We start from the raw sequence: 26792 nt of genomic DNA on the forward strand, positions 1-26792 counted from the left end.
TATTGTTTGTTATTAAAAAACACTTTTATTTGATTGGATGGGTGAAATATGCTAATTTATTGAGACAGGTTTTTTGGGTTATCAGGAGTTGTATGCCAAAATCATCAGTATTAAAACAATAAAAGACCTGACAAATTTCAGTTGGTGGATAATGAATCTATAATATATGAAAGTTTAATTGTAATCATTACATTATGGTAAATAATGAAATTTAACACTATATGCTAATTTTTTGAGAAGGACCTGTATATACACGGACATATATGGATATATATATATATATATATATATATATATATATATATATATATATATATATGCCTAAATTCATATACTATGTTCTCCCACGGTGCCAGCCCAGAGCTGTAGTGATACTGTACACTTACAGCTCCTTGTACATAAATATGTGTGTGGTTGGGTCCACGTCTATAAGTATATAGATGCAGAACATATATTCCTACCAAATACACACATATATTGACAAGCATCTCCGTCTAATCCATCCATCTATCCCCTCACGTCCTCCCGCCGGTGCCAGCTCAGTAATGCAGTGGAGCTGGTGTGGGGGATGGAGGGCAGAACAGAAGACCCCTGTGTATGTGGCTGCAGTGTGGGCAGGAGGCTGGTGCTGACTGTCCCTTCATACAATAAAATACTGTTCTCACCAAAACCAAATTCACAGCCGCCTTTCACGGGAAGCTGCCTGCCTCTGTGGTAAATCACTTCACTGTGTGACTACACTGAGGGGAGGCTGCCGGCACACAGGTGGTTAAACCTCCAGCGCATCTGCTGCTGCCGGCGGCGTTCTCCCCACGACATCTTGGTACCTGAGGGGTTAACCGTGCCTTCGGTGAGTGAGGTGTTAAGGAGCGCCCGTCCCCCGCCCCCTCAGTCTCCTCCATGTTCTGCTGCTGGTACAATTGGCCAGATAGGGGCTCATCTCCTATTTCAGCCCCTCCCGCCGCCATGTCTCCTCCTCCCGTGTCTCCCCCACCTTTGTGCAGTGTCCTTCCCTCCTGCCGTGCGCTGTGCTGTAGGACAAGACCCGGGACTTGGGCTGAACTCTCACTTTTCAGGTGAGACCCCACTCTTTGCTCATTGCCACCTTCCTTGTGCTCAAGTAGCCCTCCTCCTGGGCAGGTGGCAGTGCCAGCTTTGGCCAGGGCTGTTGGGGCATTCTCACTGTTTGTGTCTGTCTTGCCTTGTTCCAGGTGCCAGGCTGTGTGAGGACACCTATGTTTCCTGAGGAAACTCCATTGGCATGTGAGTGACTGGCACAGAGGACGCAATGCCAGTAAGTGACTTTATTCTCGTGTTTGTGCCCAGGTAGACTCTCTGTTATCGTGTTTGTGCCCAGGTAGACCCTCCGTGTTCTCGTGTTTGTGCCCAGGTAGACCCCTTGTGTTTGTGCCTAGGTAGACCCTCTGTGTTATCATGTTTGTGCCCAGGTATTTTTTATTATTATTTATATAGCACCATTAATTCCATGGTAGACCCTCTGTGTTCTCGTGTTTGTGCCCAGGTAGACCCTCTGTGTTCTCGTGTTTGTGCCCAGGTAGACCCTCCGTGTTCTCGTGTTTGTGCCCAGGTAGACCCTCCGTGTTCTCGTGTTTGTGCCCAGGTAGACCCTCCGTGTTCTCTTGTTTGTGCCCAGGTAGACCCTCCGTGTTCTCGTGTTTGTGCCCAGGTAGACCCTCCGTGTTCTCGTGTTTGTGCCCAGGTAGACCCTCCGTGTTTGTGCCCAGGTACACCCTCCGTGTTCTCGTGTTTGTGCCCAGGTAGACCCTCCGTGTTCTCTTGTTTGTGCCCAGGTAGACCCTCCGTGTTCTCGTGTTTGTGCCCAGGTAGACCCTCCGTGTTCTCGTGTTTGTGCCCAGGTAGACCCTCTGTGTTCTCGTGTTTGTGCCCAGGTAGACCCTCCGTGTTCTTCCCGTGTCGTTGGCTGCATACTTGTGACACGGGTGTGTATGGGGTGACCTCACTGGGTGTAATGTGCAGCGTGGAGCTAGCGACATGACCCAGGGGTTGTTTATTGTTATGTTTTTATGGCTTTTTTAATTTATTTTTTCCCTTGTTTTACTTATTAATTTCCGTCTTTTTATTTTGTGGTTTTTTTTCTCCTTTTGGTTTATTATTATTTTATCATTTTCTCTATCACAATGGTAGTAATAGTCCAGCTCCCTAAGATTACATGTAATTAATTTAAAAAAGTTCTTGCTCTAATTATTCCCTTACATCTGTGCCCTTTGTTAATGATTTGAGGCAGCAGTCTCCTCCGCATTATCTTATCTTACACCATAATGATCATAGGCATAGTTTTATGGATGCCTCCCTTTAGTCTCTTCTCTTCATTTATCCCTTCTAGTGTTGCACCATTTGTATGATCAGTTCACGTTACATTTAGGGCAAAAGATTAGTGTATACAGTGGCATGCAAAAGTTTGGGCACCCCTGGTCAATATTACTGTTATTGTAAACAATAAGCAAGTTGAAGATTAAATGATCTCTAATAGGGCCATTGGGTACAGTAGTACAATGCAGGATGTGCTGTAAGGCTGTGTGCGCACGTTGCAGATTTTTCGAGTTTTTTCGCTATAAAAACACATAAAAAGCGCATACATTATGCATCCCATCATTTAGAATGCATTCCGCAATTTTTGTGCACATGATGTGTTTTTTTCCCGCAAAAAAAACGCATCGCAGTAAAAAACGCATCTTGTTCATTAATTTTGCAGATTTTTCGTGTTTTTCCCGCTATTTACTGCATTGGGAAGCTCCGGAAAAAAACGCGCCAAAACCGCGAGAAAAACGCATTCGGATTTCTTGCAGGAAATGTCCGGTTTTGCTCACGGAATTTCTGCAAGAAATCCTGAACGTGTACACATAGCCTAATAAATGTTCTCATAAGAATTTGGGAAAGTTATGAAATGTCCTATAAATGTCTGTTCTGTTCCTGATTTAAGGATCTCAGCTTTTAGGTGAGATGAATCTGTGCTGCACTTTATGTACATGCTCAGGAGTGAGGCAGGGCTGTGGGGAAATTGAGAAGTCGGAGTCGGTGGTTTGGCTTATCGACTCCACAACCCTGATGGTTAGTACCTAGGAGCACTCCCTTTTGAAAGTATCACAGCTTGTAGACACTTTTTGTAGCCAGACAAGAGTCTTTCAATTCTTGTTTGAGGGATTTTCATCCATTCTTTTTTGGAAAATTCTTCCAGTTCTGTGAGATTCCTGACTCCGTCTTGCATACACTGCTATTTTGAGGTCTAGCCACAGATTTTCAATGATGTTCAGATTAGGGTGACTGTGAGGGCCATTGTAAAACCTTCAGCTTGTGCCTTTTGTCGTAGTCTATTATGGATTCTGACGTGTGTTTAGGATCATTATTTATTTGTTCTTTCCCTGAAATTATGCGCACTTTCTTCTCCACACATACCTTTTGATCATTGTGGCCAAAGAGGTCTATTTTAACCTCATCGGTCCACAGAACTTGTTTCCAAAATACATCAGGCTTTTTTAGATGTTCTTTTGCATACTTCTGATGCTGAATTTTATGGTGAGGACTCAGGAGGGGCTTTCTTCTGATTACTCCTCCATGAAGGCCCTATTTGTGCAGGTGTCTATGAACAGTAGAACAATATACCACAACTCCAGAGTCTGCTAAATGTTTCTGAAGGTCTTTTGCAATCAACCAGGGGTTTTGATTTGCCTCTCTATCAAGCCCACGAGCAGCTCTCTCTGAAATTTTGCTTGGTCTTCCATACCATATCTTGACCTCCACTGTTTCTGTTAGCTGAAATTTCTTAATTACTAGTGATGAACGAACGTGCTCAGATAAGGTGTTATCCGAGCATGCTCGGATGTTGACTGTCTGCGACGTGCTCGAAAAATATGTTTGAGTACCCACAGCTGCACATCTCGTGGCTGTTCTGTTCGACAGCTGCAACACATGCAGGGACTGTTTGTTAGTTAATCACTATTAATTACATTTCGAACTGAGGATAGGGTAACTTTAAAACATTTTTCTAGCTTTTTATAGCTTTCTCCTGCTTTTTTAGGCCTCCACCATTTTCATTTTCATAATGCTAGGCAGCTGCTTAGGAGAATCCATAGCTGCTGTTTTTTGGCACAAAACTGGAGGAGGCTGGGTTTTGTGAACAAGCCATAACCCTAACAGGCTAATTAAGGTCTGAAACATTGGTCAAAGTTATCTGAGCACACAAAACTTTTGCATCAGTCCATTTGCCTTTTAGGACTCTGTAAAATGAAAAAAAAAAAAATATATATATATATAATATCTGATATATATATATATATATATATATATATATATATATATATATATATATATACCGTATATACTCGAGTATAAGCCGAGATTTTCAGCCCATTTTTTTGGGCTGAAAGTCCCCCTCTCGGCTTATACTCGAGTCATATACCCGGGGGTCGGCAGGGGAGGGGGAGCGGGGGCTGTGTAGTCATACTTACCTGCTCCCAGCGCGGTCCCTGCAGTCCCTGGCTTCTCCGGCGCTGCAGATTCTTCCTGCACTGAGCGGTCACATGGCACCGCTCATTACAGAAATGAATAGGCAGCTCCACCCCCATAGGGGAGGAGCCGCATATTCATTGCTGTAAATGATCGGTGCCATGTGACCGCTCAATCACAGGAAGAAGCTGCAGCGCCGGAGAAGCCAGGGACTGCAGGGACCGCGCCGCAGCAGGTAAGGGGAGCGCAGCGCTATAATTACCTGCTCCTCGCTCCGGCTCCGTCTGCAGCGTCCTCTAGCAATGACGCTCAGGTGAGAGGGTGCTGTGACGTAGTCAGTGCGCGCCCTCTGCTGAGCGTCAGTGCTGGAGACGGAGCCGCAGAGGAGCAGGTAATTATTGAAAGCGCCGGCGTCCTGAGAAGAGAGGTGAGTATGTGATTTTTTTTTTTTTTTTTATGGCAGCACCAGCAGCATTCTAAGGAGCACCTATGGGGCCATAAAGGTGCAGAGCATATAAGGGGCACAGCATTATAAGGAGCATCTATGGGGCCATAAAGGTGCAGAGCATATATGGGGCACAGCATTCTAAGGAGCACCTATGGGGCCATAATCAAAGGTGCAGAGCATATATGGCACAGCATTATAAGGAGCACCTATGAGGCCATAAAGGTGCAGAGCATATAAGGGGCACAACATTATAAGGAGCACCTATGGGGCCATAAAGGTGCAGAGCATATAAGGGGCACAGCATTATAAGGAGCACCTATGGGGCCATAAAGGTGCAGAGCATATAAGGGGCACAGCATTATAAGGAGCATCTATGGGGCCATAAAGGTGCAGAGCATATAAGGGGCACAGCATTATAAGGAGCACCTATGGGGCCATAAAGGTGCAGAGCATATAAGGGGCACAGCATTATAAGGAGCACCTATGGGGCCATAAAGGTGCAGAGCATATAAGGGGCACAGCATTATAAGGAGCACCTATGGGGCCATAAAGGTGCAGAGCATATAAGGGGCACAGCATTATAAGGAGCATCTATGGGGCCATAAAGGTGCAGAGCATATATGGGGCACAGCATTATAAGGAGCATCTATGGGGCCATAAAGGTGCAGAGCATATATGGGGCACAGCATTATAAGGAGCATCTATGGGGCCATAAAGGTGCAGAGCATATATGGGGCACAGCATTATAAGGAGCATCTATGGGGCCATAAAGGTGCAGAGCATATATGGGGCACAGCATTATAAGGAGCATCTATGGGGCCATAAAGGTGCAGAGCATATATGGGGCACAGCATTATAAGGAGCATCTATGGGGCCATAAAGGTGCAGAGCATATATGGGGCACAGCATTATAAGGAGCACCTATGGGGCCATAATCAAAGGTGCAGAGCATATATGGGGCACAGCATTATAAGGAGCATCTATGGGGCCATAATCAAAGGTGCAGAGCATATATGGCACAGCATTATAAGGAGCATCTATGGGGCCATAATGAACGGTGCAGAGCATTCTATATAGCACAGTTGTATATGGAGCATCTATGGGGCAATAATGAACGGTATGGAGCATCTATTTTTATTTTTGAAATTCACCGGTAAATGCTGCATTTTCTACCCTAGGCTTATACTCGAGTCAATAAGTTTTCCCAGTTTTTTGTGGCAAAATTAGGGGGGTCGGCTTATACTCGGGTCGGCTTATACTCGAGTATATACGGTGTATATATATATATATATATATATATATATATATATATATATCATTTATTTCCCTTCTAAGGAAATACGTGATCTTTAACTTTTGGCCTCTTGGTAATCATTTAATCTTCTGTTCACAATAACAGTAATTTTGACCAGGGTGCTCAAACATTTACATGCCACTGTGTGCTAGAAAAATCCGATGACACACATTTAATGTGCCCATAAATTTATACATACATATGCTAAAAGTATCTCCAGCACTCCCATTGAGAATGAATGGAGCGATGGTGCACATGCTCAGCCTCGCTCCATTCAGACATGTCTCTTCTTCAGATCCCTGTTCTTAGGATTGATGTGGGTCGCTTGGCTCAGAACCCATCATTCAAGAAGTTGTCCCTTAGCCTGGGGAGAGAGGATAGCTTCAAATCTGGGTACAAACCTTTTAAAGAGGACCTGTCAGCAGCTCAAAAATTATGCTTTTTTTATTCCTGCTGCTCCCCTGACTGTTCATTTTTTTTGCTTTTTGTAAATCCACCATATGGTTCCAGAGAAATGGGTCTTTTTATTTAGTGCTAACTATTAATGTATTTATCATGGAGGTGTGGCTCACATATATTTTTAGGGGACGTGTCTTTAGGCTGATTTTTACTATTACTCTGTGAGCCACACCCCCTTGGTAAAGACCATTAGCACTAACTAAAAAGGCCCATATCTCTAGATCCGTTTGGCGAATGTATGTATCCCCTCTAAAAAATAATTTAATTGAGGAATAAGTCCGGGGCCTGGGTCTGGTGGCACTTGGTGAAGAGCTGCCCCAAGAAAGCACGGAAAGACAGGATTGGTGCAGGGAACTTCACTATAGAACTATAGGTTCCCATCTCTTGCCTCTTTAATGGTGTTGTTCTTTTATGAGCCAAAAGGACTCCCTAGGCTCCAGGGCTTGGGTTCAACTGCTACCCCTGTACTCGCTGTCGTTACAGCCCTGATTCCACATGAAAAAATTCATGACTCTTCCATCACTGAAATGGAGAGCCAAAAATGTAAGGAGCACCGGATCTGTCACTTAACAGTCACCAACAGTGTCCGACTGATTCCTTTGACTATAATTGGTGACTGGGGTTTCCATCACGTGTTTGTTGTTTGCTTAGGAAAACGTCCTCTACTACTGCCATGTAGGTGCAGTGCTCCATACTATAAAAGAGGAAACCCCTGCCTGATGTTGCCTTTCTGGAAATGACCATCAGATACTCAGAATAGATTTTCTAGTTACAGATTCATAGTTCGTTGGTGGTTTCAAAAATATGGTTGAGTATAAGGAGCATTTAGTTGGTGACCAAGTTTGTAGGAAATAGTTGTGCCAAGAAGGGGACGGTGGGTATTTAGATGCTAAGATAAACACTAAAATGCGTCATTACTATGGTCTCCGGCTGCTTATACACATCTATACTACAGACAGAATTTAGCTTTTATATTACAGATTCAATACTTTGATCACCATGGATTAGTTCAGAAGAACTGCAGGAGGCAAGGGCATAACTAGATGCATGGGTTGTAGTCGCACCTGGGCCCTTTTACCGGGGAAGGGGGGCAAAAAGTTCCTTTGGCCCATATACTGTAAGTAAACCAGTACTATCAAAGACCTTTGACAGTTGAGTGCCCTGTTAGACAATTTGCATTGGTGCCCAAGAACGTCGTTACACTACTGACAAGAGGAACAAGTCTGGTTCAGTATAACTGTGGGTGGTCCAAATGTGCATGCTTCAAGGATCCTAACAGGCCAAATTCCGAAAACATAACCAGAACAATTTTACTAATGGTATAGGAATTACCTTAGCTACAGTTCTAATGGACACGCAATGCTGACATTACTCATTGTAGAGTACAAAAATAATTCCTCTTGTGTAAATTAATACTTTAAAGAAGTTGTCCACTACTTGGACACCTTCTTCTCATACCCCTTGGCGCTGATAACATAATAATGCTTATACTCTTCTCCCATACTGACACCATTCCCGCTGTGTTGGCACTCGCTATCCCAAGGGGTTCTGGTGCAGTTGTTGTGACCCGTGACGCTGGCGCCCAATCAGCGTTGGTATCACTGTCCCCGCCTTCGGGCAAATCGAACATGAAGAGGAAGGCATGGATCAGCTGCAGCCCCAACTTCCTCTTCATGCTTGATTTGTCCGAAGGTGGCGACAGTGACGCCAGCGCTGATTGGGCGCCAGGGTCACATGTCACAACACCACATGAGAGCCCGGGGAGAATGAGTGCCAACACCACGGGAGCAGCACCTGCATGGGAGGTGAGTATAGGCTTTATGTTATCAGGGCCAAACATTTTGGTCAAGAAGGGGTTATCCTAGTAATGAACAACCCCTTTAAGGCTATGTTCCCACAATGTGCTTTTGATGAGTTTTTGATGCTGGAGACCCTTTCCCTAATTTTTTTCTTCGTATTCGGCCCGGTTCTTCTTTTTCTTCAGAAATGATGTGCACATGACCCAATTCTGCTGAGATTTTCTACATTTCAGTGAACATTCTTGCACTTGTCCCTCAGCATTTGGCAGCAAACTCGCATTCTCCGCTTGTCATGTTGCCGAAGGCCAGTTTTAATTAAAGAATGCTAGAATAAAATCTAGAAGTAAAGTTTCTCGAAACCTCCAAACTGATCTCTTAAAGTGTTCATGTTGTTGAATTGTTGTTCTTATAAGAGATCAGCTGCAGCTGCCTACTCCTCTCTCCCCATTGAGAACACATGAACACTCGGCCAAGCGTACATGTGGGGGTGGAAGTGGTTGTGAGGAATAGCTATTCACAGTGCACGGGAAACGTTACTGAGATTAGCGGCAGTGCATGTTTCTCTGTTGTTGTTTAACAGCATTTCTGTCCATATGACATCACACGGCTTCTGTCGTGTTGCACAACCAGGTAATCACAATGTCCTTTGTCTAGGATTACTTACAAATCCACTATCACTAGTCGCTTATAAACCCTGATGGGAGAAATGATTGTGATGGGATTGAAGTAGGTTAGCAAGTCAGACGTATGCATTATGTAAATGTCCTGTAGATCGCCCATTAATCCCCTTCCCCCAGAAAGAAATGTACACTGTATGGAGTACCTTCTGGCATAACCTGGGTGAATAGGGGCTTGTGGGCACAGCAGCTATATGTCAGATTTTTCAGGAACGTATACCTCCGTTCACAATGAGAATGGAGATGTGAACAGGTCCATACACGTTTGTTTCCAATTTCCGCGTGCAGGCTGCCATAATTACTGTAACCCAGCTTTCAGAAATGCTGTGATGATGCATGTCCTGCTACATTACTTACCTCCGGCAGCACCCACTGACACCCCCTATAGGAGCAGTAATGGCCACCAGGTTTCCTATTCTTTCTAGAAACAGATAAAATCCCCAAAAGTTTGAACAGCGTTGTAAGTATCACATCAGAAGACAATTGAAGGACTTATATTTATAGGCGACCTTCTGACGTTTGAAGGAAATGCTTGATTTTCCAGACTTCAGCAGTTCTGCCTGTTGGCTGCAGCTTGGAATGATATGCACTTTCCTCTAAGTGCTTCCACCCTGATTATTCTGGGAAGACGTTGCATTATCCCAGTAATTGTGGTTTTTCTCTGCTGTGTAGTTAATGGTGTAATGTAAGATCATGCTGTTCAAAATTATCCACAAAGGCCAAGACATCCTGAAAGAAGGATCCTCCCAATAGCCACAGAGCTATACATTCCCATTCTAAAGGCAGCCAGCTGTCCTCTAGTCTGAGCAACTGGAGGATTGAGAAGGGGGTTGGGGTTTAGTCATGGGAGAACAGAGCTTGTGCATTCTCATTTTCCATAAGGATGTCGGTGAGATTTGGTATTATGTTGCAGGAGCTGTCGTTGTCAGGACATGACTAGCTGGCTATTTGAAGGGCAGATTAAGAAGCCCGATGGTGACGTATGAGGAGAATCAAATGGGATGTCTTGTCTATCTAATTTACAGACTGTATGAGAGCAGCTTCTGATCTGGTTTATACTGGGCATTGACTTGGACACAGTGCTCTCTTTCTCTTTATTCTGTATCGGGGATGATGTCACCCCCACATGTTCTGTTCTCTTAAAGAGACAGAAGCATTCTGCATAATGGGAGAAGGACATAGCAGGGTAAGCAAGGGGCTCATCTCAAAACCTAATGCATTAACCTTGAGAAGCAAGGATGGCTTTTTGTATGTAGAGGTCGCCATGAGCTTCCAGTTTGAGATGTTCAATGAATAATGCTGTTCATTGTAGAGTTGTCGTCTCTGGACTGATGCTGTTGTTCACCTTCAATATTGAAAATGATGTGCTTGATCAGATTACGAGATTATCCAAATTACAGCTGGCTGTGCCTTTAGCTGATGTATCATTAAACCATGGACATTATCTCGGTTTGCTTGTATTGCAGGATCTTCCATCCAGTGTTAATATGCATGCCGTTGACTTCAGGGTTGCCTTGAGGGACATTCTCTATGTAAATGAGTTAATAATGGGTGTTTTTAGTTTTCTTTTAGATTGTGATTATCTAAATCCTATATATTTTAAAGGAGCAACATACCGTTAAGTCTGTTGTCCCAGTCTCCAGTTAGTGATGGTTTTGACTATGGCGCCTTTTACTTTTTACCAATACTGATAATCAATGCAATTATTGTAGTTTTAGACAGAAGTGCAATGGGAAAAATGAAGTACATACTAAATTCATGGATGTCCTCACCTTTTTGTTGTGGTTGTATGTTTTATTTCTTGATTAGGTGACCAGGGTGCAGAACAACAAGATGCTTCAGTAGCATGCGTGGTGTTCCCCAACAGGTGTGCACCATGTAGTCATCTGTCAGACTGGTGTAGAATTTCTCTTCTGATTCCTGCATCTACAATTTAATATAATTTTATTTCCACTTAGGCACAGCTGGCACAGGCCTTATATGACAATGCTGCTGAGAGTCCTGAAGAGCTTAGCTTTCGTCGAGGTGACGTGATGTTGGTTTTAGATCAAGACCCTCCGACTCTTAATGGATGGTGGAGATGCTCGCTTAAGGGGAAGCAGGGAATTGCTCCTGGAAACCGTTTACGGCTTCTTCCGGTGACAGAATCACAGGAAAATGAATACCAAGCACCTCGACTTCTTGGAGCTACTGTTGTGATGTCAAAACCACAAAAACCTGACAACATAGGAAGAAATTACAGAGATCAAGAGGAGAGCCCATCATGTACAGAGGTAAGATGAAGGCTCAAAAATATGAGAAGAGATGGCAGAAATAGTTATGGAGACTAATTTTTTTCTTTTCTTCTCCTTTCTCTCTTAGGTATATCAAGTTCCACCGATCGCCCGCCTTTGTATTTCACCACCTACATCTGGTGATGATATCTATAACTCTCCACGTCAGATTGAGGTGCCTCAGCCTGAACCACAGGAGGTGAGAAAAATCTAAAACTCCTGTCCTGTTAAAATGTCAATGCAACAGTATGCATTGTGTCTGGGAATTTCAGTTAGTACTTATGATTTTATAGGAGCCATCTCATTTATGCTTTTTTTTTCTACCCATGTCCTGCAGGTTTACAATATGCCATCATCATTACTGAAAGATACACATTCTGTGTCTAGTATGTATGATAGTCCTGTGTTGCGACTAAAAGAAGTAAAGGGTGAGGCTGTCCCACCACCTGAAGAGATTCCAGAAGACATTTATGATGTGCCACCAACATTTCAAAGTGTACCACTAGATGATAATGAGGAAGATGAGGGGATTTATTCCATGCCCTCTAACCTGAAACGAGTATCTGGTCTTCAGAATCTATATGAAGCACCTGAAGATATTCTTAGTTGTGGTCACTTACCAGAACCCACTGACTCAACACAGACCCATCGTCTTTCAGTTTCAAGCACTGGCAGTGGTCGATCTGTAGATTCTGGTGGAAGTAGAGAGTCTAGTCTACCATCCATTTTGACTAAGGATCCTCGTACTGATGGGCTTTGTACAGTGGAGGCATTGCGAATACAACATAAGGAATTACAAAAGATAATTGTAAGAGATAGCCCTCAGGAAGGTGCAAGACGAGGATGCATGGAAAGTCAAGGATCCACTCAAGGTGTTGAAGTCCTTAAAGATTTTGTTGGATTGGCACAAATTGTTCTTCTCCACTCTTGCCAAGCATCAGATCCATCGCTTCATCGAGAACTTTCTGGACATTTTGAGCAACTGGAACATGCATTGCAGGCACTACAGGATGGCGATACGGAGTTACCATTGACTCATTTAATTCAGGAGCAGAGTGGGTGTATTGTGGCCTTGGTAAATGCTAATGCAGCACTTCTCTTCCCACGACCACGGCTTTCTTCTAGTGAAAGCCTTTCACGACGGCCTCTTCCTGCCATTCCCAGTGCTTCTCCAGCATCGCATCGCAAAGGTAGCATTCAGGATCGACCTTTGCCACCACCCCCTATCCTTCATCGCACACCTAGTGATCCAGGGGAGGATGCCCACAGTGAATACGAGAGGATTCAATGCAGAGACAATCACTATGTTCATTTACAGGTGCGTTAAAGCTCATACATTAGTCCTTTTCACCTCCTTGATTCTGGTACCTATTTGTTTTGCTTTGTTTTTTATCCTACCAGGGTACAAATGCGCAAACTGCTCCAAAATCCAAAGACCAACAGAAGACTGTGGATCAGAAACCTTTACAGGAGAGAAAGGTAAAAGTTGGTTATTTATGTCTGGTAAAGTAAAGCCAATATGCTTATATAAACTGTATTCGTCTATACGGAAATCTAGATAAATCTTTTCCTACATGACGGTCAAGTTTGGATGATTGTGACTTCTTCAGGGCTAAGATTAAAGTTTTCATGTATGGACACTAACCTTGACTTGTGTGAAAATGACTTGTAGCCATTGCTGCCAATTTGGGCGATAACATGATACCAGGCTGCACTGCTGTAATGAGGAATCCGAAGGATCAAGATGACTCAAATGGTCTTTATTTTCACTATGTGTTTCAACGCTTGACTAGTGTCTTTTTCAAGTGAAAAAATTAATTGCGTTGTTTTTCTTACTTGAAAAAGATGCCAGTCCTGCGTTGAAAGGCCTTAAATAAAAGACATTCAATTCATAGAATGTTAGAGTTGGAAGGGACCTCAAGGGTCATCGTGTCCAATCCCCTGTTCAATGCAGCACAGGATTCCCTAAACCATCTCAGACAGATGTCTGTCCAGCATCTGTTTGAAAACTTCCATTGAAGGAGAACTCATCACTTCTTGTGGCAGCCTGTTCCACTCATTGATCACACTCACTGTCAAAAAGTGTTTGTTTCTAATATCTAATCTGTATCTTCTCCCTTTCGGTTTCATTCCATTGCTTCTCGTATTTTCATGTGCAAACTTTTTTTTTTTTGCAAACTAAACAGTTCCAGATCCTTTAATCGTTCTTCATAGGACATGGTTTACAGTCCACTAACCATCCTGGTAGCTTTTCTCTGCACTTGCTCCAGTTTATCAATGTTTTTTTTTAATGTGGTGCCCAGAACTGGACACAGTATTCCAGATGACGCCGGACCAAGGAGCAGTAGAGGGAATAATGACTTCACGTGATCTAGACGTTATGCTTCTCTTAATACATCCTAGAACAGTTTGCCTTTTTTCCTGCTTCATCACACTGTTCACTCATGTGTAGTTTGTGATCTATTAGTATACCCATACTGTTGCCTGGTTCTCTTCCTCTCATTCCGTAGATGTCATTTTAATTTTTCTTGCCCAGATGTAGAATTTTGCATTTCTCCTATTAGTCACTGCTCATTGTTCAAACTTATCTAGATCCTTCTGAATCCTTTATCTCCTCTAGTGCTCCCTATGCCTCCTAGCTTTGCATTGTCTGCAAATTTGATTAATTTACTTTCAGTTCCCTTATCTAGCTCATTTATAAAAATGTTGAACAACACTGGTGCCAGGACAGAGCCTTGTAGTACTCCACTTGAAACACTCTTCCAATTGGATGCGCAACCATTTATTACCACTCTTTGAGTATGTTATGAATTTACCTAACTGTAGCATTGTCAATCCCATTCTTGATCATTTTTTTTCAATAAGGATAGTATGAGATACTTAATCAAATGCTTTGCTGAAGTCAAGATATACTATGTAAACTACATTTACCTGATCCACCCAGTCAGTGATTTCATCCTAGAAGGAAATTATATTAGTCTGGCATGACTTGTTTGCTACAAACCCATGCTGACACTGGTTAATTACTGTATTCTTATCCAAGTACTTACATGTATGCTGTTTAATAATTTGTTCAACGATCCTGATATAGAAGTAAAGGTACCTTCACACTCAGCGACGCTGCAGCGATACCGACAACGATGTCGATCGCTGCAGCGTCGCTGTTTGGTCGCTGGAGAGCTGTCACACAGACAGCTCTCCAGCGACCAACGATGCCGGTAACCAGGGTAAACATCGGGTTACTAAGCGCAGGGCCGCGCTTAGTAACCCTATGTTTACCCTGGTTACCATCGTAAAAGTAAAAAACCAAACACTACATACTTACCTTCCGCTGTCTGTCCCCGGCGCTGTGCTTTCCTGCACTGACTGTGAGCACAGTGGCCGGAAAGCAGAGTGGTGACGTCACCGCTGTGCTTTCCGGCTGGCCGGCTCTCACAGCCAGAGCAGAGAAGCACAGCGCCGAGGACAGACAGCGGAAGGTAAGTATGTAGTGTTTGTTTTTTTTACTTTTACGATGGTAACCAGGGTAAACATCGGGTTACTAAGCGCGGCCCTGCGCTTAGTAACCCGATGTTTATCCTGGTTACCAGTGAAGACATCGCTGAATCGGCGTCACACACGCTGATTCAGCGATGTCTGCAGGGAGTCCAGCGACGAAATAAAGTGCTGGACTTTCTGCAGCGACCAACGACATCACAGCAGGATCCTGATGGCTGCTGCGTGTCACACTGGATGATATCGCTAGCCAGGACGCTGCAACGTCACGGATCGCTAGCGATATCGTTCAGTGTGACGGTACCTTAAGGCTCACTGGCTTGTAATTTCCTGGCTCCATCTTCTTTCCTTTTTTGAAGATGGGGACAACATTTGCCCTTCTCCAATCTTTTGTGACTTCTCCTGTTCTCCAGAATTTATCTTGGTCCTAAGGATTTTTCATTATAGCAGCACAGCCTGATATCAAGTTATCATCCAAATCAGTCTACTATCCTGGAGGAGATCTTCCCTTCAGCTGATATTTTCAGGTGTTCATAGGTGCTGTGCTTATGAACAACACCTTCCTTTTATTTCCCTTGAACCCAAAAGGGTATCACCTGATGGTCTTGTGCTTTCTGGTCACCCTACAGTTTTTCTACTTATAGCCATTGTTGGCTTTCTATTCATGTCTGATCTGAACTTTCTGTAGTGTTGTCTGTATTTACATTTCTGTTTTCTGTATGCACAATATGTTGTGCACCTTAAACCTCTAACAACTTGGAGAGGTAACTCATCTTATGATGTAAATGAAAATTCTCTCGGTGAACCTCAAGCGGATGGGTTTGTGCCTATATCAAAGAAACTGACAAGCCTCCCGAGACTTCTTATTTTAGCAGTTTCTTGGGTATTTAGTAGTTTCTTATATTAAAAAGCTTGAGGGAAAATCGCTGGGATTCAGTTGAAGGAAAATGAAGACCAATTGTTTTTATTCTGATTGAAATCCTTAAATTAGCTTAAAGAACCTGTCACCCCCCCCCCCCCATGCATTTGTAACTAAAAGAGCCACCTTGTGCAGCAGTAATGCTGCATTCTGACAAGGTGGCTCTTTTAGTTCAGGTCCCTGGCACTGCTGAAAAAATTGTCTTTGAAATTTGTTCCTCATACCGTGAAATCGCCAGGGAGGCAGGTCTTTCCCCCTTATCCAGACGCCTCCCAGCCATCAATCATGGCCTCTGCGCGCCGGACGCCGCCGCCTCCTTTTCCTCCAATAGCGTCCCCGGCGCTGGTCTGAAGATTGGGCTGCCCATGACAGGGTTTTGATGTGGTGGTCTCTTAGTTTTTGCCAGAGCTGTATATTTATACACTAGCTATTGAACCCGTTCTACGCCCGGGTGGCGAGCATTTATATTGGTATATGGTCTCCATCCTAGTATGTGCTGCTCCATCCTGCGTCCCCATCCTGTCATGTGCTGCTCCATCCTGCCATGTGCTGCTCCCATCCTGCACCCCCATCCTGTCATGTGCTGCACCCATCCTGCGCCCCCATTCTGTCATGTGCTGCTCCCATCCTGCGCCCCCATTCTGACATGTGCTGCTTGCTGCTCCCATCCTGCGCCCCCATTCTGACATGTGCTGCTGCTCCCATCCTGCGCCCCCGTTCTGTCATGTGCTGCTCCCATCCTGAGCCCCCGTTCTGTCATGTGCTTCTCCCATCCTGCACCCCCGTTCTGTCATGTGCTGCTCCCATCCTGCGCCCCCGTTCTTTCATGTGCTGCTCCCATCCTGCGCCACCGTTCTGTAATTTGCTGCTCCCATCCATATGCCCCATACACTGCTCCATAAAGTTTTATGGCCCCCATAAGATACTCCATAGTATATGCCCCCGTACACTGCTCCATTATGGTTGATGGCCCCATAAGATGCTCCATAGTATATGCCCCCGTACACTGCTCCATTATGGTTGATGGCCCCCATAAGATGCTCCATAGTATATGCCCCCGTACACTGCTCCATTATGGTTGATGGCCCCCATAAGATGCTCCATAGTATATGCCCCAGTACACTGCTCCATTATGGTTGATGGCCCCCATAAGATTCTCCATTGTATATGCCCCCGTACACTGCTCCATTATGGTTGATGGCCCCCATAAGATGCTCCATATTATATGCCCCCGTACACTGCTCCATTATGGTTTATGCCCCCCATAAGATGCTCCATAATATATGCCCCCCATAAGATGTTCCATAATATATGCCCCGTATGCTGCTGCGATATATATATAAAAAAAAAAACCATACTCACCTATCGTCGCTGGGCGCCGAGTGCTGGGGGCCTGAGCAGGCGGGTACACCGGCGCGCTGTAGGGGTCAGGTGTCGGTATCGCCGCTAGCTTAGGCCCCCCAGCACTTGCTATACTCACCTGTCTGTCCCGTTCCAGCGCTGCACGCCGCTTCTTCCGGCTCCTCTGGCTGTGACTGTTCAGTCAGAGAGCGGCGCGCATTAAGCGCGTCATCGCGCCCTCTGAACTGTGAACGTCACAGGCAGAGGACCGGGACACGGAGCCGCACGCAGCGCTGGAACGGGGGACAGGTGAATATACTTACCCTCCTGGTGGTCCCTGCCTCTCCGGTGGAGATCGCGGTGTGTGTTCAGTGTTTACGCATACCGTGATCTCCTGGGAGCGTCACTCTGTGCGGTCCAGACTGCGCCGGCGCTTGTGCTTGCGCAGTCTATAGAGGCTTCGGACAGAGTGACGCTCCCAGCGTTATATTATAGATGTAAATGAGATCTCCTCTGAGGCGTCTTTTTCTCTAAGCGAAACAAGCCCAACTTTTCCAATCTCTCATATGAGAGGCCTTCCATCCATTGTAATAATCTAGTTGCCCGCCTATCATCTGACTAACTTCTGGATATCCTTTTTAAAATGTGGAGCCCAAAATGGTTCCCATATTCTAGATGTGGCCTCACGTATGATTTATAAAGTGGTAATAATACTTTGGGATAGCAGGATTTTATCTCTTTTTATACATCCTAAAATCTTGTTTGCTTTTGCGGCTGCTGCTTGACATTGAGTAGTGATGCTCAGCTTCCTTGTAACCAGAATACCCAAGGCCTTCTCCTATTCTGTAGTCCCAAGTATGTTTCCATTTAATGTATATGCAGCAATAGGATAACTCCATCCCAGGTGCATTACTCTACATTTATCTACCTTACATTAAATCTCATTTGTCAAGTTTTTGCCCATTCAATCATCTTATTCAGATCGTTTTGCAATATTGTAATGTCAAGGTCAGATTTTAACATCCTACATAGTTTGGTGTCATCATCAAAGACTGACACTTTACTCCCAATCCCTTCCACAAGGTCATTAATAAAGAGATTAAAAAGAATCGGTCCTAGCACAGATCCCTGCGGTCCCCTTTTAGAGAATATACCATTTATAACGACTCTTTGCTTCTTGTCATTTAGCCAATTCCTTACCCATCTGCATACAGTTTCCCCAATCATTGCTTCTGTAACTTCAGTATAAGGCTGTTATGTAGAACAATATCAAATGCCTTTGTAAAGTCCTGATAAATGCTATTTCTGTATTCTCAGCATCCAAAATGTTGAATGCCCTTTGTTTTTGTCTTAAATTTTGTACTGTCTTATTTAGCCATAATGGTTTATTTGTATTCCTTGACATTTTATTATCAGATGTTAGAAGTTTTCTGCAGGATTCTAGTAGTATTTCCTTAAAAATGCCCCATTTATGTTCGGTATCCCCAGTTACCATGACGTGATTCCAGTCTACATGATTAAGCTCTTCCCTTAATTTGTTGAAATCCACTTTCTTAAAGTTCCAGGTTTTGTCATTTCCTCTTTTTAATGTTTGATTGAAAATTACATTAAAACTTACCATATTATGGTCAGTGCTTCCCAAATACTCCCTGTAGATCTGAAATTGTATCTGGTCTATTTGACAGAACCAGATCCAGCAGATTACCTTCCCTGGTTGGTTCATCTACCAGCTGAGAGAGGTAATTGTCCTGAACTGTGGATAACAAATTGTAGCTTTTAGCACAACCAGGAGATTCTGTGTCCTATTGAATGTCTGGATAGTTAAAATCCCCCATTATAAGAACCTTATTACTGCTTGCTGACTTTTTAATTTCCTGCAGCATTTCATCCTCTACCTGTTCAGCTACCATATATACTCGAGTATAAGCTGAGATTTTTCAGCCCATTTTTTTTTAGGCTGAAAGTGCCCCTCTCGGCTTATACTCGAGTCATTGTCCCTGGGGGGTTGGCGGGGGAGAGGGAGCGGCGGCTGTGACATACCCGCTCCTGGCAAGGTCCCTACATCTCCGACGGTCTCCGGGCGCGGCAGCTCTTCCAGCTTTGAGCGGTCACATGGTATCGCTCATTACAGTAATGAATATGGACGCGACTCCACTCCCATAGGGGTGGAGCCACATATTCATTACTGTAATGAGCGGTACCATGTGACCGCTCAAAGCTGGAAGAGCTGCCGCGCCCTGAGAGTCCATCAGGGAAGCTGCCAGGGACCGCGCCAGGAGCAGGTGAGTATAATGGGGAGGGGGAGCACGGAGATATTCACCTGTCCTCGTTCCACCGCCGGGAGCCGTCTTCCGCTTCATCTGCCTGTGACACTCAGGTCAGAGGGCGCGATGTCGTGGTTAGTGCGCGCCTGAGCGTCTGTGCGGAGGACAGGGAAGACACAGCGGCGCCCGGGGTGGAACGGGGAAAGGTGACTATAGCAAGTGCCGGGGGCCTGAGCAACGAGAGGTGAGTATGTCATTTTTTTTTTAATCGCAGCAACAGCATATGGGGCAAATATCTCTATGGAGCATCTTATGGGGCTATAATCAACATTTGTGCAGCATTATATGGGGCAAATATCTCTATGGAGCATCTTATGGGGCCATAATCAGCATTTGTGCAGCATTATATGGGGCAAATATCTCAATGGAGCATCTTATGGGGCCATAATCAGCATTTGTGGAGCATTATACGGGGCAAATGTCTCTATGGAGCATCTTATGGGGCCATAATCAGCATTTGTGCAGCATTATATGGGGCAAATGTCTGTATGGAGCATCTTATGGGGCCATAATCAGCATTTGTGCAGCATTATACGGGGCAAATGTCTGTATGGAGCATCTTATGGGGCCATAATCAGCATTTGTGCAGCATTATACGGGGCAATTGTGTCTATGGAGCATCTTATGGGGCCATAATCAGCATTTGTGCAGCATTATATGGGGCATATTTTAATATGGAACATCTTATGGGGCCATAATCAGCATTTGTGGAGCATTATATGGGGCAAATATCTCTATGGAACATCTTATGGGGCCATAATCAGCATTTGTGGAGCATTATATGGGGCAAATGTCTGTATGCAGCATCTTATGGGGCCATAATTGGCATTTGTGCAGCATTATACGGGGCAAATGTCTGTATGCAGCATCTTATGGGGCCATAATCAGCATTTGTGCAGCATTATATGGGGCATATTTTAATATGGGTTCATTATGAACTGTATGGAGCATTATATGGGGCTCCTGATTCAATATGGATATTCAAAAACACTTAACCTACTGTTGTCTCAATTAATTTTACTTTTATTGGTATCTATTTTTATTTTTGAAATTTACCGGTAGCTGCTGCATTTCCCACCCTAGGCTTATACTCGAGTCATTAAGTTTTCCCAGTTTTTTGTGGCAAAATTAGGGGGGGTCGGCTTATACTCTGGTCGGCTTATACTCGAGTATATACAGTATATTAGGAGGCAAACTCCAATTAGCATCTTTCCATTGTTGCCATCCCCATTTACTCTACATTGCTGTAACTCCCCCCAATCACTTCATTGAGCACAGGTTTTAATGTGGATTTTGTGACGATGCACACCCCTCCACCTTTTTTATCTTTCCTGTCCTTTTTAAATGTAGTGTAACTCTCTACGTTTATTACCCAGTCATGGCTCTCATCAAGCCAGGTTTCCTTAATGCCCACCACATCGTATTCTGTGACCGTCATAAGAGTCTCAAGTTCATTCATTTTGTTTCATAGACTTCTTGCATTTGCCAGCAGACATTTTATATTATTAGCACATTTGTTACTCCCACTCAGCTCCTTGCTTTCCTTGCATATCCCAGCCCCCCTAAATCCTCATTTACCCCACTGCCTCCCTCCCTGTCTCCATCTGTCTATCTATCCCCTTATTAGCACAAATACCCTCCCTTCCCCCAGATCCTAGTTTAAAAGCTCCTCCATCCGTGTTACCATTTTTTCCCCAAGCACAGCTGCACCATCCCCATTGAGGTGGAGCCCGTCCCTACCGTAGACCTGTAGCCGACAGAGAAATCGGACCAGTTCTCCAGGAACACAAACCCTTCCTTCCTGCACCAATTTATAAGCCACTTATTTATCTCCTTAAGCTCCCGCTGCCTATCTAGTGACACTCGTGGCACTGGCAATGTTTCTGAAAGCAGCACTTTGGATATCCTGTCCTTCATTTCTCTCCTAGATCCCTGTAATCGTTCCTAAGGACCTTCCACCTCCCTCTAACGTTGTCATTGGTACCAATGTGTACCATGACCACCCAACAATTTGTCTATCCGATCCGCAATATGCCGAACCTCAGCACCCGGCAGACTACACACTGTTTGGCATTCACGGTCTCGGCGGCAGATGACCCTGTCTGTCCACCTACCGTATATACTCGAGTATAAGCCGAGATTTTCAGCCCATTTTTTTGGGCTGAAAGTCCCCCTCTCGGCTTATACTCGAATCATATACCCGGGGGTCGGCAGGGGAGGGGGAGCGGGGGCTGTGTAGTCATACTTACCTGCTCCCAGCGCGGTCCCTGCAGTCCCTGGCTTCTCCGGCGCTGCAGATTCTTCCTGCACTGAGCGGTCACATGGCACCGCTCATTACAGCAATGAATAGGCAGCTCCACCCCCATAGGGGAGGAGCTGCATATTCATTTCTGTAATGATCGGTGCCATGTGACCGCTCAATTACAGGAAGAAGCTGCAGCGGCGGAGAAGCCAGGGACTGCAGGGACCGCGCCGCAGCAGGTAAGGGGAGCGCAGCGCTATAATTACCTGCTCCTCACTCCGGCTCCGTCTGCAGCGTCCTCTAGCAGTGACGCTCAGGTTAGAGGGCGCTGTGACGTAGTCAGTGCGTGCCCTCTGCTGAGCGTCAGTGCTGGAGACGGAGCCGCAGAGGAGCAGGTAATTATTGAAAGCGCTGGCGTCCTGAGAAGAGAGGTGAGTATGTGATTTTTTTTTTTTTTTATGGCAGCACCAGCAGCATTCTAAGGAGCACCTATGGGGCCATAAAGGTGCAGAGCATATAAGGGGCACAGCATTATAAGGAGCATCTATGGGGCCATAAAGGTGCAGAGCATATATGGGGCACAGCATTCTAAGGAGCACCTATGGGGCCATAAAGGTGCAGAGCATATAAGGGGCACAGCATTATAAGGAGCACCTATGGGGCCATAAAGGTGCAGAGCATATATGGGACACAGCATTATAAGGAGCACCTATGGGGCCATAAAGGTGCAGAGCATATATGGGGCACAGCATTATAAGGAGCACCTATGGGGCCATAAAGGTGCAGAGCATATAAGGGGCACAGCATTATAAGGAGCACCTATGGGGCCATAAAGGTGCAGAGCATATAAGGGGCACAGCATTATAAGGAGCACCTATGGGGCCATAAAGGTGCAGAGCATATATGGGGCACAGCATTATAAGGAGCACCTATGGGGCCATAAAGGTGCAGAGCATATAAGGGGCACAGCATTATAAGGAGCACCTATGGGGCCATAAAGGTGCAGAGCATATAAGGGGCACAGCATTATAAGGAGCACCTATGGGGCCATAAAGGTGCAGAGCATATAAGGGGCACAGCATTCTAAGGAGCACCTATGAGGCCATAAAGGTGCAGAGCATATAAGGGGCACAGCATTATAAGGAGCATCTATGGGGCCATAAAGGTGCAGAGCATATATGGGGCACAGCATTATAAGGAGCACCTATGGGGCCATAAAGGTGCAGAGCATATATGGGGCACAGCATTATAAGGAGCACCTATGGGGCCATAAAGGTGCAGAGCATATATGGGGCACAGCATTATAAGGAGCACCTATGGGGCCATAAAGGTGCAGAGCATATATGGGGCACAGCATTATAAGGAGCACCTATGGGGCCATAAAGGTGCAGAGCATATAAGGGGCACAGCATTATAAGGAGCACCTATGGGGCCATAAAGGTGCAGAGCATATAAGGGGCACAGCATTCTAAGGAGCACCTATGGGGCCATAAAGGTGCAGAGCATATATGGGGCACAGCATTATAAGGAGCACCTATGGGGCCATAAAGGTGCAGAGCATATAAGGGGCACAGCATTATAAGGAGCACCTATGGGGCCATAAAGGTGCAGAGCATATAAGGGGCACAGCATTCTAAGGAGCACCTATGGGGCCATAAAGGTGCAGAGCATATATGGGGCACAGCATTATAAGGAGCACCTATGGGGCCATAAAGGTGCAGAGCATATAAGGGGCACAGCATTATAAGGAGCATCTATGGGGCCATAAAGGTGCAGAGCATATATGGGGCACAGCATTATAAGGAGCACCTATGGGGCCATAAAGGTGCAGAGCATATATGGGGCACAGCATTATAAGGAGCACCTATGAGGCCATAAAGGTGCAGAGCATATAAGGGGCACAGCATTCTAAGGAGCACCTATGGGGCCATAAAGGTGCAGAGCATATATGGGGCACAGCATTATAAGGAGCACCTATGGGGCCATAAAGGTGCAGAGCATATATGGGGCACAGCATTATAAGGAGCACCTATGGGGCCATAAAGGTGCAGAGCATATATGGGGCACAGCATTATAAGGAGCACCTATGGGGCCATAAAGGTGCAGAGCATATATGGGGCACAGCATTATAAGGAGCACCTATGAGGCCATAAAGGTGCAGAGCATATAAGGGGCACAGCATTATAAGGAGCACCTATGGGGCCATAAAGGTGCAGAGCATATATGGGGCACAGCATTATAAGGAGCATCTATGGGGCCATAAAGGTGCAGAGCATATATGGGGCACAGCATTATCAGGAGCACCTATGGGGCCATAAAGGTGCAGAGCATATAAGGGGCACAGCATTATAAGGAGCACCTATGGGGCCATAAAGGTGCAGAGCATATAAGGGGCACAGCATTATAAGGAGCATCTATGGGGCCATAAAGGTGCAGAGCATATATGGGGCACAGCATTATAAGGAGCACCTATGGGGCCATAAAGGTGCAGAGCATATATGGGGCACAGCATTATCAGGAGCACCTATGGAGCCATAAAGGTGCAGAGCATATAAGGGGCACAGCATTATAAGGAGCATCTATGGGGCCATAAAGGTGCAGAGCATATATGGGGCACAGCATTATAAGGAGCACCTATGGGGCCATAAAGGTGCAGAGCATATATGGGGCACAGCATTATAAGGAGCACCTATGGGGCCATAAAGGTGCAGAGCATATATGGGGCACAGCATTATAAGGAGCACCTATGGGGCCATAAAGGTGCAGAGCATATAAGGGGCACAGCATTATAAGGAGCACCTATGGGGCCATAAAGGTGCAGAGCATATAAGGGGCACAGCATTATAAGGAGCACCTATGGGGCCATAAAGGTGCAGAGCATATAAGGGGCACAGCATTATAAGGAGCACCTATGGGGCCATAAAGGTGCAGAGCATATAAGGGGCACAGCATTATAAGGAGCACCTATGGGGCCATAAAGGTGCAGAGCATATATGGGGCACAGCATTATAAGGAGCACCTATGGGGCCATAAAGGTGCAGAGCATATATGGGACACAGCATTATAAGGAGCACCTATGGGGCCATAAAGGTGCAGAGCATATATGGGGCACAGCATTATCAGGAGCACCTATGGGGCCATAAAGGTGCAGAGCATATATGGGGCACAGCATTATAAGGAGCATCTATGGGGCCATAAAGGTGCAGAGCATAAATGGCACAGCATTATAAGGAGCACCTATGAGGCCATAAAGGTGCAGAGCATATATGGCACAGCATTATAAGGAGCATCTATGGGGCCATAAAGGTGCAGAGCATATAAGGGGCACAGCATTATAAGGAGCATCTATGGGGCCATAAAGGTGCAGAGCATATAAGGGGCACAGCATTATAAGGAGCACCTATGGGGCCATAATCAAAGGTGCAGAGCATTCTATATAGCACAGTTGTATAGCATCTATGGGGCAATAATGAACGGTATGGAGCATCTATTTTTATTTTTGAAATTCACCGGTAGCTGCTGCATTTTCTACCCTCGGCTTATACTCGAGTCAATAAGTTTTCCCAGTTTTTTGTGGCAAAATTAGGGGGGTCGGCTTATACTCGGGTCGGCTTATACTCGAGTATATACGGTAATTATAAAGTCCCCTACCAACAAGATCTGTCTGGCCTGTGCTGCACTCCTATCTCCCTCCTTCCTACAGCAGTCGTTTTCCTGGTTGCTAGGAGTGACAGGTTCCCTTTCATTTCAGACTTGAAAAATGTTGCATTTGTTCTATGTTGGTATAAAGGCTATTGCAGCTACATGCATGGGTGTCCTAGTGTGAGGGATGAGAGCTTAATAGCATTTTTGGTTGTCAGGCTGGGGTATTTACAATCCTGATGTCAGTAGGGCTCATCAATGGCTTGAAGGATGATTTCTTCGATATCTATTTAACGCCTAACATTTTTTATCAACTTGATGTTTTATTTCTATGAACAACATTCTAACCATAAATATCTGCTATTACAGTCACTACAATTACAGTGAAAGTCATGTAAGGATTTCCTTCTGCTATCTCTACAGAAAACAGGGTGTAATTAATACAAAAATATGAAAGACACGTTGGTTAATTAATGTCAGTGTCTAATATCATTGGGAATAAGAAACAGCTTCTACTGCTATATGAGCATACCTCCTTATTAACACTAGGACTACTGGTATAGTCATTTTGACTACTTGCACTTCAATAGTTCTTAGTTCTATTCAGGGTCACAAGTCCAGTAGTCCTAGTGTTAAATGCACTAGCAGGACCTCCCTTCGTCTGTCAATAGTACTGCCATTATTTGGTGTTTTATACAGTTTTGCTTTTACTTTTCTCCAAAAACATAAAAATGTGAAAAGCTGATTACGGTAGTTGTGGAAATGGCCAGTTTATCAATCCACTCCTTTTTACATGTTCTTGCCTTTACAAGTACTGAACATTTTTTTTTTTCCCCCAAGATTGACACCTGCCCAGAAGCGTCTGAAGAGGATCGGCATTTGCTCCGTTTTTATGCATCTCAAAGCCATGGACATCTACAGACTCTGCAATCCTGTGTGAACACCTTCCTTGGGAGTGCAAGTTCTGAACCACCACGTGTCTTTGTAGGACACGGAAAACAGTTGGTGATCGCTGCACACAAGCTAGTGTTTATTGGGGACACACTTGGTCGACTGCTTAGTTGCAACCAAATTCAGGCTAAGTTAACAGGTGAAGGAGGTGCCCTGTGCCAGGCACTTAAGGAAGTAGTACTAGCAACCAAAGAGGCTGCTGCCCTCTACCCGTCTCCTGTTGCACTCAAAGCTATGGCGGTTAGCGTCTCTGTGCTATGCACCTGTGCACATAGCTTCACTGACCTTCTCCAGAAGATGGCCAGCTGAGACGCGGACATGTGAAGTGTGACGGTGTGGAATGGGTTAATAGCTGGAGTAGTACAATGTAAGGCGTCAGCATCTATGGACATTTTGTGGATTGTTTTCCCCATTTTTAAAGTATTTATTTTGTATAAGACAAA

General features: G+C 44.9%; 1 protein-coding gene across 3 annotated transcripts; it reads left to right on the forward strand.

Moving 5' to 3' along the window:
- The first annotated feature begins 713 nt into the window (after positions 1–713).
- On the forward strand, positions 714–26792 carry EFS (embryonal Fyn-associated substrate). Of its 3 annotated transcripts, XM_069761808.1 has the most exons (8): positions 926–1076; positions 1212–1294; positions 10972–11029; positions 11121–11435; positions 11524–11634; positions 11773–12753; positions 12837–12914; positions 26239–26792. In XM_069761808.1, exons 3-8 carry the CDS (start codon positions 11009–11011, stop codon positions 26656–26658), a joined length of 1926 nt encoding a protein of 641 aa, XP_069617909.1. In that variant the 5' UTR covers positions 926–1076; positions 1212–1294; positions 10972–11008; the 3' UTR covers positions 26659–26792. The 3 variants fall into 3 exon arrangements, with proteins under 3 accessions (XP_069617911.1, XP_069617909.1, XP_069617910.1); XM_069761810.1 differs by lacking the exon at positions 10972–11029 and having other exon boundaries at positions 714–1076; XM_069761809.1 differs by lacking the exons at positions 926–1076; positions 1212–1294 and adding an exon at positions 10071–10348.

Source organism: Ranitomeya imitator, chromosome 1 (genome assembly GCF_032444005.1).
Source record: "Ranitomeya imitator isolate aRanImi1 chromosome 1, aRanImi1.pri, whole genome shotgun sequence".
In the NCBI taxonomy this organism is placed as follows: domain Eukaryota; kingdom Metazoa; phylum Chordata; class Amphibia; order Anura; family Dendrobatidae; genus Ranitomeya; species Ranitomeya imitator.

Excerpts from the sequence above, each read along its gene's own strand:
- EFS (XM_069761808.1), top strand. The coding sequence starts at position 11,009 with ATGCGTGGTGTTCCCCAACAG. Across the intron at positions 11,436-11,523 it reads AGAGCCCATCATGTACAGAG|GTATATCAAGTTCCACCGAT; the intron begins GTAAGATGAAGG and ends TTTCTCTCTTAG. Across the intron at positions 11,635-11,772 it reads CTCAGCCTGAACCACAGGAG|GTTTACAATATGCCATCATC; the intron begins GTGAGAAAAATC and ends CATGTCCTGCAG.